This window comes from Aythya marila, assembly GCF_965140915.1.
Source record: "Aythya marila genome assembly, chromosome: 13".
NCBI lineage: Eukaryota > Metazoa > Chordata > Aves > Anseriformes > Anatidae > Aythya > Aythya marila.
In genome coordinates this window covers 14,392,155-14,405,979 of record NC_139054.1, presented here as the reverse complement: position 1 = coordinate 14,405,979, position 13,825 = coordinate 14,392,155, and the positions used below count along the sequence as shown (strand labels likewise).

Below are 13,825 nucleotides of genomic sequence, written 5' to 3'. Positions count from 1 at the left end.
GGTCTACAGAAAGACTAAGGGCAAAGAAGAAAAATAATTTCTCATTTGAACTGTGTGCCATAGATTCTACCAGGCAGCAGCTAACCTGTTCCAGTCATGATTTCAAAAAAGCTGCAAGTGCTGCAGTGCCTTTCACCCAACAGGGCCAAGCCTCAGGAATGGATTACTTGTACCAAGGAAATAGAATTACTATTATCAGATGTTGCTGGAGGATTTGTTCACCGTCTGCAAGGAATCCCTGTAAATCAAAAGGCTGTGAGACAGGAACAGGCAGTGAAGGTTAGAGGTGGCAATGTTCTGTCCTCACTTGGACAAGCAGGGAGATTCCACGGGAGGGCTTTGGTATGTGCTGCTGCTAAATGCTATTTTGCATTTATTTTCACTAATGAGAGTAGATTGACCATCACAAGCAAGCTACTAGTGAGAGTAGCACAAATGAAGGAATTCCTATATTCCTGTTTATGTATTTTTCATAAGTCTTGGATTTATTTTGTTTTTCTCAGAACAGTTGTTTGTTTTGTGGTTTAGAGTACTCCTGTATATAGATGTAAATTTGTAATTTAATACAGACTGGCTTCAGTTACTTTAAAGCAAGCAGATTGTAATTGGGGTATAAAATAACAGTAACAATAATAACAGGGTCTGATCTTGAATCTCCCAAAGCCCGTGGTGAACTGCTACGTCGCTTGCTTCTTTTTCTGCTATGTTATACATAGGTATCGGAGCGGTGGGGTGCGGCGATTGGAACCTGGATATACACAGGTGATAACGAGGATGTATCTTTCAATTTACTTTTTTTTTTTTTTTTGGTCTACAGAAGTGTTCTAGATTAAAGCCTTATTTTAATTCCTGTGTTATTTTACTTCTGTCTGTTTCAGCAGTCTGACATGACTCTCTAAGCTCTGTACTCGGAAGCTTACTCCAAGTAATTCTATGGTGGCTACCTTTGATTCAACTGTGTATTTCCAAAAGTAACTCCCTTAGGCTTATTTTTTCTCAAATGTGTTTAAAAACAGAGTGTTTTCTAGAGGGCTTCCCCCCCCTCCTCACTTTGTGTTGTAGTTTTGGCAGCAGAGATGTCTTGTACATTTGTACAACAAAAATAAGTCATATAATGTTTGCCCCAGAGTCTTGCAGGCCTGGCATTTGCAAACAGCATTTCTAACCCAGCTGCCTCTTCCCATTTACACCCTGGGACCTGGTCCTCTCCCGTTGCACCCACCTATACCTGCAGGGGACTATGACTTAAAACCAGTAGCCAGGTCAGGCCATGATTCTGCACAAGTTTAATGCTCCTTACACATCCACAAGGTAATCCACAAGCTAATAAGGAAGCACCATTTTTTCTTCGTTGTGTGTGTTTATCCTCCACAAATACCAACAGAGCGTTGATGTCTGTGAACTGGAGCTATTCATTTGAATGTGAGGCGTTGCTTGAGGCTTAGTTTATTTATAATGATATCCTTAAGCCACTTTTCTCTAAATCGACAGTGTTCTGGCCTGGAGGAGGGAGTAAAAACAGTAAATAGTAAGAAAGCTGGTCTTTATTCACAGGGCATGCCTGGAGACCTGCATACATCTATTACAAATCGATTATGTAGACGGAGATAATCATCAGGTAGCTATTTGTGTTAGAGCGAAGCTAATGATTGGCAGGGTCACTTGGCTTAACAAGACTTCGACAGCTTCCTCTACTCTGTGATATTACTGTGAAATTATTTACATCAAGCTCCCTTTTTGTTTTGGCGTGGGACAGCTTGCTAGAACCTCCCCAGTCGTGTCAGTGATGGAAAAGTAACAAAGCATACCTGAAAATCAGCCTGCTGGACTCCAGGAAGAAGAATACCTCCACCGGAAAGGTCTGCAAGAGAGGAGATACAGTGCAGAGTTTGCATTCTGAGCTTCAGGGCCGAAAAAAATCAGTCATTTTAATTAGGTGAGAGCTACTTCTTCAAAAATAACTGTGTATTTGTGCAACATTTCTGATACGGATTAGAATAGCTTTTAATTTTGGTTTAAAGCCTCTGAGTATTCTCTTGTGAAGGGAATGACTCAAAAATTACAATTGTAAATTTGTGCTAGGATAAGATCTGTGACCAGTGGCTGTGATCTGGATTGCTGGTAGGGACCCATTGCCACTAAACAGGAAAGCTAAGGTACAGAATGACTAAGCATAGGTTCTGAAGGGGAAAAAAAAAAAACTACTCCATGCAATTTTATTCAATTTTTTTTATCTTGAGTCACAAAATACCATTGTATGGGTGAAGATTGAACTGTGGATGTGTGGACAATGTGATTAAATAAGAATTTCAGTAGCAAGTGAAGTAGAAGCTTAAAGCAGGAGGTAAAAAGGAGAAAATGTGTTGAATACTTTGCCTTGTGAATTAGTAGACTGAAGTCATTTCTAGAATGTAATGTGTGCTTGGTAATGGAGGCAAAAATACGAAATATGATCTTGAGGATAAAATTGCTCCCTTTGAAGTGTAGTTATGGACTTTAACTCAATGTCAATTGCTAGAGGCTAGAACTGTTTACAGCTTTTTCTCATTCAAGGTAAGTGAAACTGGAGTTTTACTGCTTTACCTGAAAGGATTGCTGTGTACCATTTCTGAATACTTACATCAGGTTTGATTTTGGAGATCTCTATAATGAAATAGACGCTTGCTGTTGCTTGCGGGATGGGTTTTCTGCGTGTTGGGATGCTCCAGAGAACTCTGTAATGGTACGTCTTGCTGTATGTCAGTTCTTCCTCACAGAGAAATTCAGACCAGTGAAGCCAGCTTTCATGAAACTCCCATGTCTGCTGAACAAACACATGGTGCTAAGATTCCCTTGGTCTGGGAGAGATGACTTAAGGGAGGTGTGAAAAAGAAACTGAAATGCTCTTATTTAATTTTTCACACTATTCCTGTGCCTGTGTAAGATGCCATGACCTCTTGAGTCACGAGTGGATGGAATATTCACTCACAGAAATGTATTCTTCAATCTGCTGCCGTCCTCTCTCCACTGTGAAGTCCTTGCAGGTGGTCCACTGAATATTTTTGGCAACATATTCAGCTTCTAAAACAGACAGAATGCTGAGAATTTCTTCTGGAAAAGCTCTGAAATGTTCTAAGACATTGCAAATAGAGCGAGCACACTACCTTTCTCTTTTTTCTGCAGGGCTATGAATTGTTCTGTTGCACCATGTATCACATTTGCGATGATCGTATCTACTGTTTCATCAAGGGCAGCATCTTCCTTTTCCTTGTCCATTGTCTCCACCTTTAGAAAGAGAAATGTAAAAAGAGAAATGCCCCGAGACGGGGTTGGCCTTCAGAGCTACAGGATCCGTTGGACAAACTCAGGCTGGTCTGGACAGGGATATTGAAACAGCAGCAGGCCCACCTCCCCGTGTGATCCCTTGTTTCTTGCACTCACCTCTGCTCAGACCTAATTTGTGCAGCTTTAAGCTGTGGAGGCTACTGTTGTTGCTTCAAAAATGCTCGTCCTGGTCTGGTGGAAGCCTGGAAGAGCGGTTACAGGGGTGGCTGAGGTGATGTTGGGGAACTCTGCAGCACTGGCAGCGTCGCTTTGCCTGTCCCTTCCTACCTGTGGGAGCCAGCAAGCCCCACGGGGCCTTCCTGGAGCTGCACCCTTACAGCCCTTGTGGTCTTGCCTTACCGCCTCCGGGAGTGTTTGTGGTGTTGTCACGGCGATCTGGTCATGGTGATCTGATCCGGACGCTTGGCATCCCACCAGAAGTACGGGCTGTGGAAATTCCTCTCCAGCAGGACAGGCTCTCAGGCAGGAAGGTGGTGCCAGCAGGGAAACACACAGACTCGTCTGGCTTTGTTGAGTCTGTCGGTCTCAGCGATTTGGGAATTGCACCTGCCTCCAGTGCTGTGCTCTGCAAAACTCAGGCTCGGGCTGCAAGGTGCTTGGGCCATGGGGCTCCTCAAAGGGTGCTGGACCACTGACTCTGACTGTAAGTCAGAGGCATTTTAGCAAAACGCAGGGGGATAAATCCCCAGCAGCTGCTCTGCCAGGACAGCAGGGGAATGTTAGAGGAATAAAGGGGCAAAGTGGAGATGCTGGTCCCTGTGGTCTGACAGGCACTTCCCTTGGCTCATTTGCATGTTCTGCATTTCTTACTGGACTTTTGCTTGCTTGATTTTGTCACTTCATTAAGAAAATTGGGAAGAACTGCAACACGAGAGGCTGCTTTGAAACAGATTGGCAAAAAGGGCCCAGAGGCCCAGGAGTTGTGCCAAGAAATGCAGAAGCCTCCATGGGAAAGCTTGTTGGTAAGCTGGAAAATGGCTCAGCAGCTGATGGGGTCTTGCCCTGGAACTGCTGGAGAGGTGAGGCTCAGGACACAGACCATTGGGGAGTTCTGTGTGTGCAGTGTGAGCAAGTAAAAAACATTGATAGCATCTCGTCCAACAAAGGAAGCTTCCAGCTGCTGCTCGGGGTGTGCTCTGTTGGGTGTGCACAAGGTGTGGTGTGAAACGGAAAAAAACTCTGCTGAGCCCTGAAAGCTCCATGGGGACGGGCTGCTCTTTCTGGCTCCTCTGCCTCCTCGTTCATGCAGGCAGGACACGTCTCGCTGTAACTGCAAGGCCCTGGTATGTGAAAGGATCATAGCAATCCCTACTTAAAGCAGCCCTGCTCTGCATCTTCAGTTGTTGGTGTAGTTTGGGACTTCTCCACTTGGTGGTAGGTGCTTTGAGCTTGTGTTTCACTGATTCCCAAGCTCTCCTCAGTCCTTCCAGCAGACAAGACTTTGTCAAGCTTGTCATGCAGGGGCCCAAACCGAGACTGAGGACTTCTAGAAAGCAACAGCAGCTGGAAAGCTCAATTAACTGTCTCCTCTTAGAGCCTGGCTGGTGTCCCCAGAGGTGCCAGATGTGCCTGCCCTTGCTCAGTGACACAAACTGTGACATAGAGGTCAAGGGGACTGATAGATGCTCAGGCAAATCCCAGCTAACCACTGGAGAAAGTCAGATGAAAACTGGCCTGACCTTGCTGTCATTTATGCTGTGTGAATGCAAAAGAATTCTGTGCCTCGCAAAGAAAGAAGCGATTCGGCGTTAATGCAGTGACACGGGGTCTGCCTTTCACTCTGACATCTGCCAGACGGCAGCAGACCATTTTTTTGTTTGCAGAGGAACCAATTCTCTCCAAAGCCCCCAGACAACACACACAGAAGGATTAAATAGACGTGCATCTTTATTAGGGACTCGGACCACAACGCACAGCCGTGCAGATCCTCCGAAGCGCCACCACCTCAGTGTATGTTCTCCAAACCCTAGAAAACAAATCCACCAAGTGACAGCCGCCTCGGCACCGCGCCCGTCCCCAAACTTTGGGGACAAACGCGCTGCCCTCGGGGGCGCCCTTGGCTGCCCCGAGCCGTGACGGAGCAGGCCGGGCCCCCCGGCACCTGCCTTGGCCTCGTAGTGCTTGCTGCCCCCCGACAGCCGCTTGTCCCTCTGCATCAGCGCCCACTGGTAGGGGTAGCGGGCCACCCTCTTCTCCTGCGGGGCACAGGGGCGGGGGGTCAGGGCGGGCCTCACAGGGCCCGGGGGGGGCTAAAGGGGAACCGGGGGGGTCCCGGCCGCGCTGACCTTGCCGCCGCTGGACCAGCGCTGCACGAAGACGGTGGCGAGGCCGGGGACGCTGAGGCAGGCGGCCATGATGGCCATGCCGGGCAGGATCTCGTACCACATCCCCGCCGCCGCTCCGCTCCCTGCCCCTCAGGCGGCCGCTCCCGGCCTGCCCCTCGCGGCCGCGCCGCTTCCGCCGGCCGAGCGGTGCCCGCCGGGAGCTGTAGGCCCGGGCGGGGGCGGGGAGGGCCGGGGACCGGCGGGCCCGGGCGAGGCGCAGCCGCGCGGCCGAGGGGGGCGCTGGGGTTGCGCGGCGCTGCCCCGGGCCCGGCATGAAGGAGGACAAGGAGAACGCCAGGCCCAAGGAGCGCCGCGGGGGGCCCGGGCCCGCCGTCGGGGCCGGGGCCGGGGCCGGCTCGGAGGGCAGGGCCGGCGGCGCCGAGCTGGAGCGGCTGGAGCGGCCCAAGGACAAGAAGGAGGCGCTGAGCAAGGTGCGGCCTGCGCCGGCCCGGCCGTGACGGGGCCTGACGGGGCTGGGGGCGCCTCCGGGGGTGGGGGGGAGCCCAACGGCCGCCCTAATAACGAGCCCGCTACTAACGAGCCCGCTAACGGCCCTAACGGCCCCGCAGGTGGTGATCCGGCGGCTGCCGCCCAGCCTCACCAAGGAGCAGCTGGAGGAGCACCTGCAGCCCCTGCCCGAGCACGACTACTTCGAGTTCTTCGCCAACGACTCCAGGTAGGAGCTCTCCCCCGCCGCGGGTGGGCCCCCGCCTGCCCCCGCCGGCCGCTCAGCCTTGTGCCTCGTGCCTCGTCTCTCTCCGCAGCCTGTACCCTCACATGTTCTCGAGAGCCTACATCAACTTCAAAAACCAGGAGGATATCGTGCTCTTCAGGGACCGCTTCGACGGCTACGTCTTCGTTGATCACAAAGGCAAGTGGGCAGCCCGTGGCCGTGTGTTCTCCTCCAGCCTCGTGTGAGCAGTTTGTGTGTGTTGGCTGGGCTCGAGGGGCGGGTGTGAGCTTCCCAGCACACCACCTCTGGTTTCTTGGATGCTTGTTTTCAGTGCCTTAAGTGAACATGATGCCCTACATCAAAAAAAAAACAACACGCCACCCAGGTCAAATATTCTATTCTTTGCAGAAATTAGTCTAGGTTAATTATATATGTAAGTGTGCTAAATCTAGTTAAATGTGGTTCAGGGTAGTACGGTATCAAAATCATTTGTTGTTGGCGATGTTAATACTTGTGTCGTGCATTGTCATGCCTGAGTACGAAGCCTGCGGAGTGCCAGTGGTGGGTGTTGTTCCTCTCCAAAGAAAAGGAAGCTGAGGCTAGTGCTGTCACCCTCTGTGCCTCGCCTCTACTGTTCTGTATGTTTCTAGCGATATGACCTATTTTTGGTTGCATTTTCATTCAAATTAATATCTTTGGCACTTCAGAACTGAGTGAGCCATTTTGGTTCAGTACAAGGAACGGCTTGTTCCCTGCAGTTGTGGAAGAGACTGCTCTCTGGCAACATTAATCTTGTCAGAAACAAAAACTTAGTTTAATTAATTGGGTAAACACCCAGGTATTTAGTCACTACCTATCTCTTTTCTAAATACCCGTTAGATATTCAGCACAACTCAGTTTCAGTTTTGTAGCTTAGAACAGCTTACGGTGGGTAGCATTAAAACTTGTTAGTCTTTTGCCAGTAGACCTTGAAAATCGCATATTTAGTGCAAGGTTTGTCAGGAGCAGTTGTCTGGGTTTCAGTAGGCGAAAAGTTTCATATTGATCTTTGTTTCTAGTACATGCATTTTAACTTTCATCCATCCAGGTGTTTTATGTGACACAAAGGTCTATTCTTGAGAGCCTGCCTTATTTAGAAGGGTTGCATGACCAGGTTCTCGTAGTGCCTGTGTGTGTTGTGTTTTGTTTTTGTTTTTTAAAAGATGTTACTTTGCAGTTTAACAGCTTACTCGCTGCCTTTGCCATATCAAACAACAATATTAGATTTATTCAGCATTTGCGTTGCAAGATGAAACCTTAAAGCCAGCCTGTAACGTGTGGTTGTTGCATTCTATTGCATGCTGCCAACAGTTGAGGTTTGCCTCAGTTGCCTTAACTTAAAATGTTCTCTTCTGCTTGCACAGTGAATGCATGGTCTGTGGGATGAGGATGCTGTATGGTACAGTGTACCTGGGGTGGCTGAACTGACAGCTGTGGGCAATCTTAAGTCTTGTGCTTCTTTGTTGTTGTGGGTCTGTGAATTTGTTAGTATGTTAACATTGCAGGAGGGTATGTTTCATGAATTTTGCTGTCCCTAAAATTACTTTGGCTAAGCAGCTTTTAAAATGCAAGACTTTTTTTTTTTTTTTTTAATGTCATTGCAGTAGTCTCTTCTAGTATTGCATATTCCCGGTGAGGCTCATCTTCCTGTTTTAGCCACGTACACTGTGTTCTATTTCAAATCTGTTCCATATCTATTTTAATGTATTTTTTCCTCTCCTCTTAACAGGTCAGGAATATGCTGCCATAGTAGAGTTTGCACCTTTCCAAAAAGCAGCAAAAAAGAAGAGCAAGAAAAAGGATGCCAAAACTGGGACCATTGAAGATGGTATAACAGCTAGCTAATTTGTTTTGCATGTACAGACTGAAGTCCTACCAGTAGCTGGAATATAACATTTCCAGAATATAACACCATAGCGTGTTGAAAGAATGCTTAATTATATGTGGAGCTTATTACTTCTGCTTTGTCAGCTGCTAATTGGTTAAATGTGATTGTCCCAGACAAACTTAATACAGCAGCTTATTTGAGGATTGCCAGTTCATGGAAAGGCACCATATAAACAACACAATTTGTACAAACCTATTCCAAACTTCCAGCAGTGAACAAGCGGATTCTTTCTCATGCTACAGTGCTTTTTTTTTTTTTTTTTCCCCTTCTCTCCCCTTCCCCATAGATCCAGAGTACAAGAAGTTTTTGGAAAGTTACAGTGCAGATGATGAAAAGTTAACCTCCACTCCTGAAACCTTGTTGGAGGAAATAGAGGCAAGAAACAAAGAGCTAATAGGTATGGAAATCTATGTACTGTAGTTACATTTTCCTAGAGCACAAAGAAACATACGTGGTGTAATTTGAAGCTGTGATTTCTCAACCTTGAAGAGTCTGTATTCTTTTGTACGTTTGTTTACTTGGTATTGTTAAACCTTTAGGCTAATATTATTCAGTGTGCTTTCTCTTGCTCCTATGATCTAAATTCACACCTTTATTTGAATTTTATAAGATAATCTTCCTGTTTTAAACTGCTAGTCAGATGTTAGTTAGTCAGATAAGTCTGTGAAGTGGCTGCATTTCAGGGAGATGCAGTGATGTTCCATGCAGGCACACGAGAAGTTCTATTCTGGTTGAGTAAAATGGACCAGAAGAAGAAGAATCTTTTTCTTAAGCATGTCAGCATGTTTACAGGTATGTTTTTTCAAAGTGAGGGAAGCTGAGAAAATCATAATGCAGACTAAATATCCCTTTATAGATAGGTATGCTGGTTTACAGACTAATATCCAAATTCATTGAATTGTAATTATTGTCATTGTTTTAGGATAGCATTGGAATACTTATTGCACTGCTGTGTTGTGTGAGAGAGATTGCATATTCCATAAAGCTTCTTCATAGCATGTAGAGTTTTGCTATAGGTATTGCAGTATTGGATAAAACATCGTTTACATTTGCTTTCATATATTCTCTAGCTAAAAAGACTACTCCCTTATTGAACTTCTTGAAAAATAAACAGGTAAGACTTCTCTCCAGAATCTTCTTGTTGCCTGCAGATGCATTAATTTGCTCCTTTAGAGTATGAATATGTATAATACGTATTTTGCAAGGTATAAATTGGTATGTTTCTGCTCTTCCTTTTAAAGAAAAAGCTTTCAGCCCAAATTCCTTGTTAATAATATGGTTCACGCTATTAGAGTGCTGGCCTTTGTATTAATGGTGGCGCTTTATGCACGTTCTGGTCACAGCTAGCAGTGTGCTAGATGTTTCTGTGGCGTTGCAAAACCAGATTCCGTTTTAATGCAGTTGTGGCTGAGGTCCTTGTAGATGATCTTTCTCCTGGCACGTATCATTTTAACTTTTAGCAATGGAGAAAATCACCGATCAGTCAGATTTAGCTAAAATCAGAATGATAAAGGCTAAGTCTAATGTTTATTTCCTTTCATAAGTCTTGAGTTGTACAGTTTTTAAAAAACAAAACCACAACAAAACTGCTGCAAAAATTCAGGTTCACAACAGTGCGATAGAGACAACAACATGTTTTTCTTTAATAATAGGGACAGTTTTGAAATGAGTTATTTTCTGATGGAATACTCCATCGCTTTGTAGCAAGATATCCTGTTGGCCTTAAAGGGATGTTTTCTATAATAAAAATGCACTGTTTCTCTCTTTTCTTCTTTTTTTTCTTTTTACAAACACAGAGACTGAGGGAGGAGAAAAGAGAGGAGAGGAGGAGGAGAGAACTGGAAAGAAAAAGACAAAGAGAAGAAGAAAGAAGAAAATGGAAAGAGGAGGAGAGAAGGAAGAGAAAAGAAGCAGAAAAACTGAAGAAAGTAGACAGATGTCCAGAAAAAGAAAGAGACAGATCAAAAGAAGAACCAAAGATTAAGGTCTAGAACAGTTCTTTATTATAAACTGTTACATTCCCTTTCCCCTATTATTTGTATATCAGTCTTTCAAAATGTGCTTTGAGTATTGTGTGAAGAAACACATGGGTTTGGTGTTAGCAAATGACCACTTTTTTTGTAACACTCAGTATTAGGCATTGTAAAAGTTAACATGCTGTAATGCTTCATAGTACTATTTAAAGCTTTTGTCATGTGACTGTTGTACATGCTGTGGTGAACAGACTCGTGAATTTACTATGGAATAGAGACTATTCTTAAGCTTCTTAACATGGCGTGTTTTAGGAGAAAAACCCTAGCCTGCTGTGTGGATTACGCTTACTCATACACTCCAGCTTTTAGAAGTACTGCGATTTGCAGTAATGTTAATGTATATTTCCTACCGGACTGTGGTTCCTTTGATGCAATTTCGGTGTTGTGCCAAACAGTATGTGTTAGAGTGAGCTTTTTAGTTGAGACTTCTGTTTTCTTTGTAGCTACTTAAGAAGCCTGAAAAAGATGAAAAAGACTTGGAGAAAAAGGAAAAATCCAAGAAACTGGAAAAAGAGACTCTGAGGGAGGAAAAAAATGCGAGTAGTGCATCTGCCAAACGATCTGATGGGGAGACAAAAGAAGAGAAGGCAAAAAAGTATTCTAGTACTTGCTATAAATATCTATATGTATATATAACTTGTTTCCTGATCATACTGAAGGTCAGGCTGCTCTGCCATGACCGTGTTTTGAAATTCTTTTCAAATCATTTTCCTGATAGAAGGCCTGGGATGTGTTCTCTGTGGCTGTGCACATCCCCATGATTACAAGAAGCTGTGTGAATTACCCGGTATTTCTTCACTAGTGGACAAATTTGAATATTTTTGCAACTTTCTCTAGGAGCTCTGCAAGAGAAGCCCAGGTGTAGAGGACCTACAACAGGCCGCGGGCACAATCCTTGCAATGAGAATTATAACCGTGGCAAGAGGAGAGGCATACTCCAGTTACTAGTCCCTTTTAAGTCTTGTAAAAGTTCAGAGTGGAAAGTCTAATTCTCAACAGCTCCATGATCTGCTCAAGGTTCAGTGCTGCCATGTGAGGCAGAGAAATTGAGGTGCTTTCCAAAGCCAGAGGAAACTCAGCCAGCTATGTGAGCAGAAGGCTAAGAAATGCTAGCACTCAGTGCCATCTCTGGTTACCGTGCATGACTTGGGTTAGGACAGTTTCCCAAAAGCTCCCTAGAACCTACCAATCTCTCGTCTTCATATTGCAAATTTACGCCAGTATTACATTGATCTCCCAGCTCTGTTTGATGAATCTTTTGAGCTTCATTTTCAGTTTTGTTTTCATACAGATCAGAAGATGAGTGTGTAAAGGACTACAGGGACCGAGATAGAGATTTTGAAAGAGACAGAGAATATGAGAGAGCACAGAGGGAGAAACTGAGACGCCAGGAAGAAGAGCGTCGGAGGCAGAAAGAGCGCTTTGAGAAAGAGAAGGTTTTTAGAAGAAAAGAGGAAGAGGTGAAAAAGGAAAGAGACTTGCTCAGAGAAAAGGGAAAGAAAAGTGATCTTACAGACTTTACCAGCGGCATGGACAAATCTGAGAAAGTAACCAAAGACGATAAAAAAGAGGATACAATTAAGAGGGATCGTATCAGAAACAAGGTGCTGGGTTTCTTTAAATTCATGTGCTAATTCATAGGGGCCAGTATGTATTTTAGGATAAATACACTTAAGGAAAGAACCATGTGGTTTCTGTGAAACTTTTCCATGTTAATGTAACAAAGTTTGCCCCTGCTAGAAAGTTTCCACACGTTTACTAAATTTTGTGATTTTTTTTTTGTTCCTGTCACTGTATAGGAATTAAGCCAAGGTAGTAGGCTAAATTATAAATGCACTGATTTCACTTTATTTGATGATTTTTGCCAGCAGGCTTGATCCTTAAGGTGTCAGTAGAGCATCAGTAATTCTATTTGTGTATCTTTGCTGATGCTATGCATGCCTGAAAAGACATCTCAACATGAGAGTGACAACAGTTTCCTCCAAAACAGGGACAATTCTGCTACATGCAGAATGACAGAATAAACTCATAGTATAAACTCAGGGTATAATGTCTTGAGTTCAGTTTTGTTTGATCTGGGAGTCTGCTTTTGCAGCATTAGTACATAAGTTCTGTGTCACTTGAGACATTATTGGATACAAATGAAACTCAAAAGTTTTGGAGGAACTTTAAAGTTGGTCTGTATTCTAAGAGAGGGGGAACTCGTCTGTCAAAAGTAAATAACACATAATTTCAACCATGAGCAGTGTTCTTTGTGGCTTGAACAGGAACGGCCTTGATTCAAGACAATTGCAGTTGCATTGCCACTTTGGTGGAATAATAGCTTAGAACATCTTGAAAAGTTTGAAATTAAGCCATTTTTAATCTTGCTGATGCCATAATAACCATGAGAGCACTGAGGCTATGAAAGGGTCTAAATAGCTTTGATTTATTTCAGGATCGTCCAGCAATGCAGCTGTACCAGCCAGGAGCCCGAAGCCGAAGCAGATTGTGTCAGTACGAAGACAGTGCTGCCAAGCCGACAGATCAGGGAGCGGATAAGAAACAAGAGAGTGAGACCAGTAACATGAAGGAAGAGGAGTGACTAGCATGCAGGCCTTATGTGTTCTGACTGTCTGTGCAGCCAAAGAGCATGTACTACGCAATCCAGAAGTGCCTTCGAAGCGAAGAAGGAACAAAGGAAGAAGAGGGGGTGTTGCGCTGTTGGATGTTTCTGGCTAAAGAACCTCAGTTGTAGATTCGGAATTTGAAATGTGTTCTCATTTGTATTTTCAGTTATTTGAGTTTATTTTCCCAGCATCTAACTACAACAGAGAAGAGAATCTTTGCAAAGTAGAAAGACTTTGTGGCCTTAAGTTTGATATTAAATGAGTCATTCAGTCAGGAGGAGATGACACCTGGATCTAATGCCAGAGCTTTACTGTAAAGCAATCAGAGCCAGTGTTTGATGCACTTAAAGCAGAGCAAGCTTGAAGTGGCACGGAGTTAATGTGGGTGTTACTGTGTCGTGTGGTGCTCCTACCTGAGACTGTGTTAGCTAAATTGTATTGCTCTAGCACTGAGACAGGTATGCAGGCGGTGGTGGCTGAGGTACCAGTGAAGTAGAGCCCTCTGCTCGTGAAAAGAGAACATCTGGAATTGCATAAAGACCTTAGGAAGGGAGAGACCTTCCTGAGGCCTCTGAATTAATTAATTTATCCAGAGAACCACTTGAGTTGGAGTGTATGAATAAGCTGGCTTAGTATTGGATACTTGTTGACAAATTCTCATGTAAAGTCTACCTACACTGAAATGCTTATTTTTAATCACCTGTAGTTGTATGTCGGGTTCTTTTCAAGCGTTCTCCCTTGTCTGGAGCCTGAAACACTCCCGCACTCCTGCCCTCTTGGTGCCCGCTCCCCTTCCCCTCTAATTCAAAGTATTGTCTTACAGCCGAGAAAGAGAACTTCACCAGTAGCAGCTCCTTTTAAGCTCGCGAATTTTAGCCATAGCGATTTTTTTGTACCGAACCCAATAAACTCGCACAAACTCTTGCCGCCGCCGT

The 13,825-nt window shown here is 44.7% G+C and overlaps 4 protein-coding genes across 4 annotated transcripts in view; 2 read left to right on the top strand and 2 right to left on the bottom strand.

Moving 5' to 3' along the window:
• Positions 1 to 1,290, top strand: part of NKAP (NFKB activating protein) — a gene marked incomplete at its 3' end in the record, with an annotated part of 5,538 nt that extends 4,248 nt beyond the window's left edge. Inside the window, exon 10 of the mRNA XM_082771111.1 lies at positions 1,235 to 1,290. Coding sequence (XP_082627237.1) covers positions 1,235 to 1,290 — 56 coding nt within the window. The remainder of the gene's footprint in view (positions 1 to 1,234) is intronic.
• A 122-nt stretch (positions 1,291 to 1,412) lies between these two features.
• On the bottom strand, positions 1,413 to 3,313 carry AKAP14 (A-kinase anchoring protein 14; the record flags this gene model as incomplete). Its single annotated transcript, XM_082771109.1, has 5 exons — positions 3,144 to 3,313; positions 2,969 to 3,060; positions 2,621 to 2,800; positions 1,809 to 1,861; positions 1,413 to 1,500 (listed from the first exon to the last, which is right to left on the bottom strand). Exons 1-5 carry the CDS (start codon positions 3,253 to 3,255, stop codon positions 1,413 to 1,415), a joined length of 525 nt encoding a protein of 174 aa, XP_082627235.1. The 5' UTR covers positions 3,256 to 3,313.
• Positions 3,314 to 5,193: 1,880 nt separating this feature from the next.
• NDUFA1 (NADH:ubiquinone oxidoreductase subunit A1) lies at positions 5,194 to 5,795 on the bottom strand. The gene is made up of 3 exons (XM_082770761.1): positions 5,610 to 5,795; positions 5,430 to 5,519; positions 5,194 to 5,290 (listed from the first exon to the last, which is right to left on the bottom strand). The coding sequence occupies exons 1-3, from the start codon at positions 5,709 to 5,711 to the stop codon at positions 5,270 to 5,272; spliced, it is 213 nt and encodes a 70-aa protein (XP_082626887.1). The 5' UTR covers positions 5,712 to 5,795; the 3' UTR covers positions 5,194 to 5,269.
• A 24-nt stretch (positions 5,796 to 5,819) lies between these two features.
• UPF3B (UPF3B regulator of nonsense mediated mRNA decay) lies at positions 5,820 to 13,814 on the top strand. Its single transcript, XM_082770760.1, has 10 exons — positions 5,820 to 6,079; positions 6,218 to 6,324; positions 6,413 to 6,519; positions 8,090 to 8,188; positions 8,535 to 8,645; positions 9,319 to 9,362; positions 10,045 to 10,233; positions 10,725 to 10,876; positions 11,573 to 11,885; positions 12,719 to 13,814. Exons 1-10 carry the CDS (start codon positions 5,921 to 5,923, stop codon positions 12,863 to 12,865), a joined length of 1,428 nt encoding a protein of 475 aa, XP_082626886.1. The 5' UTR covers positions 5,820 to 5,920; the 3' UTR covers positions 12,866 to 13,814.
• The last annotated feature ends 11 nt before the right edge of the window (positions 13,815 to 13,825 follow it).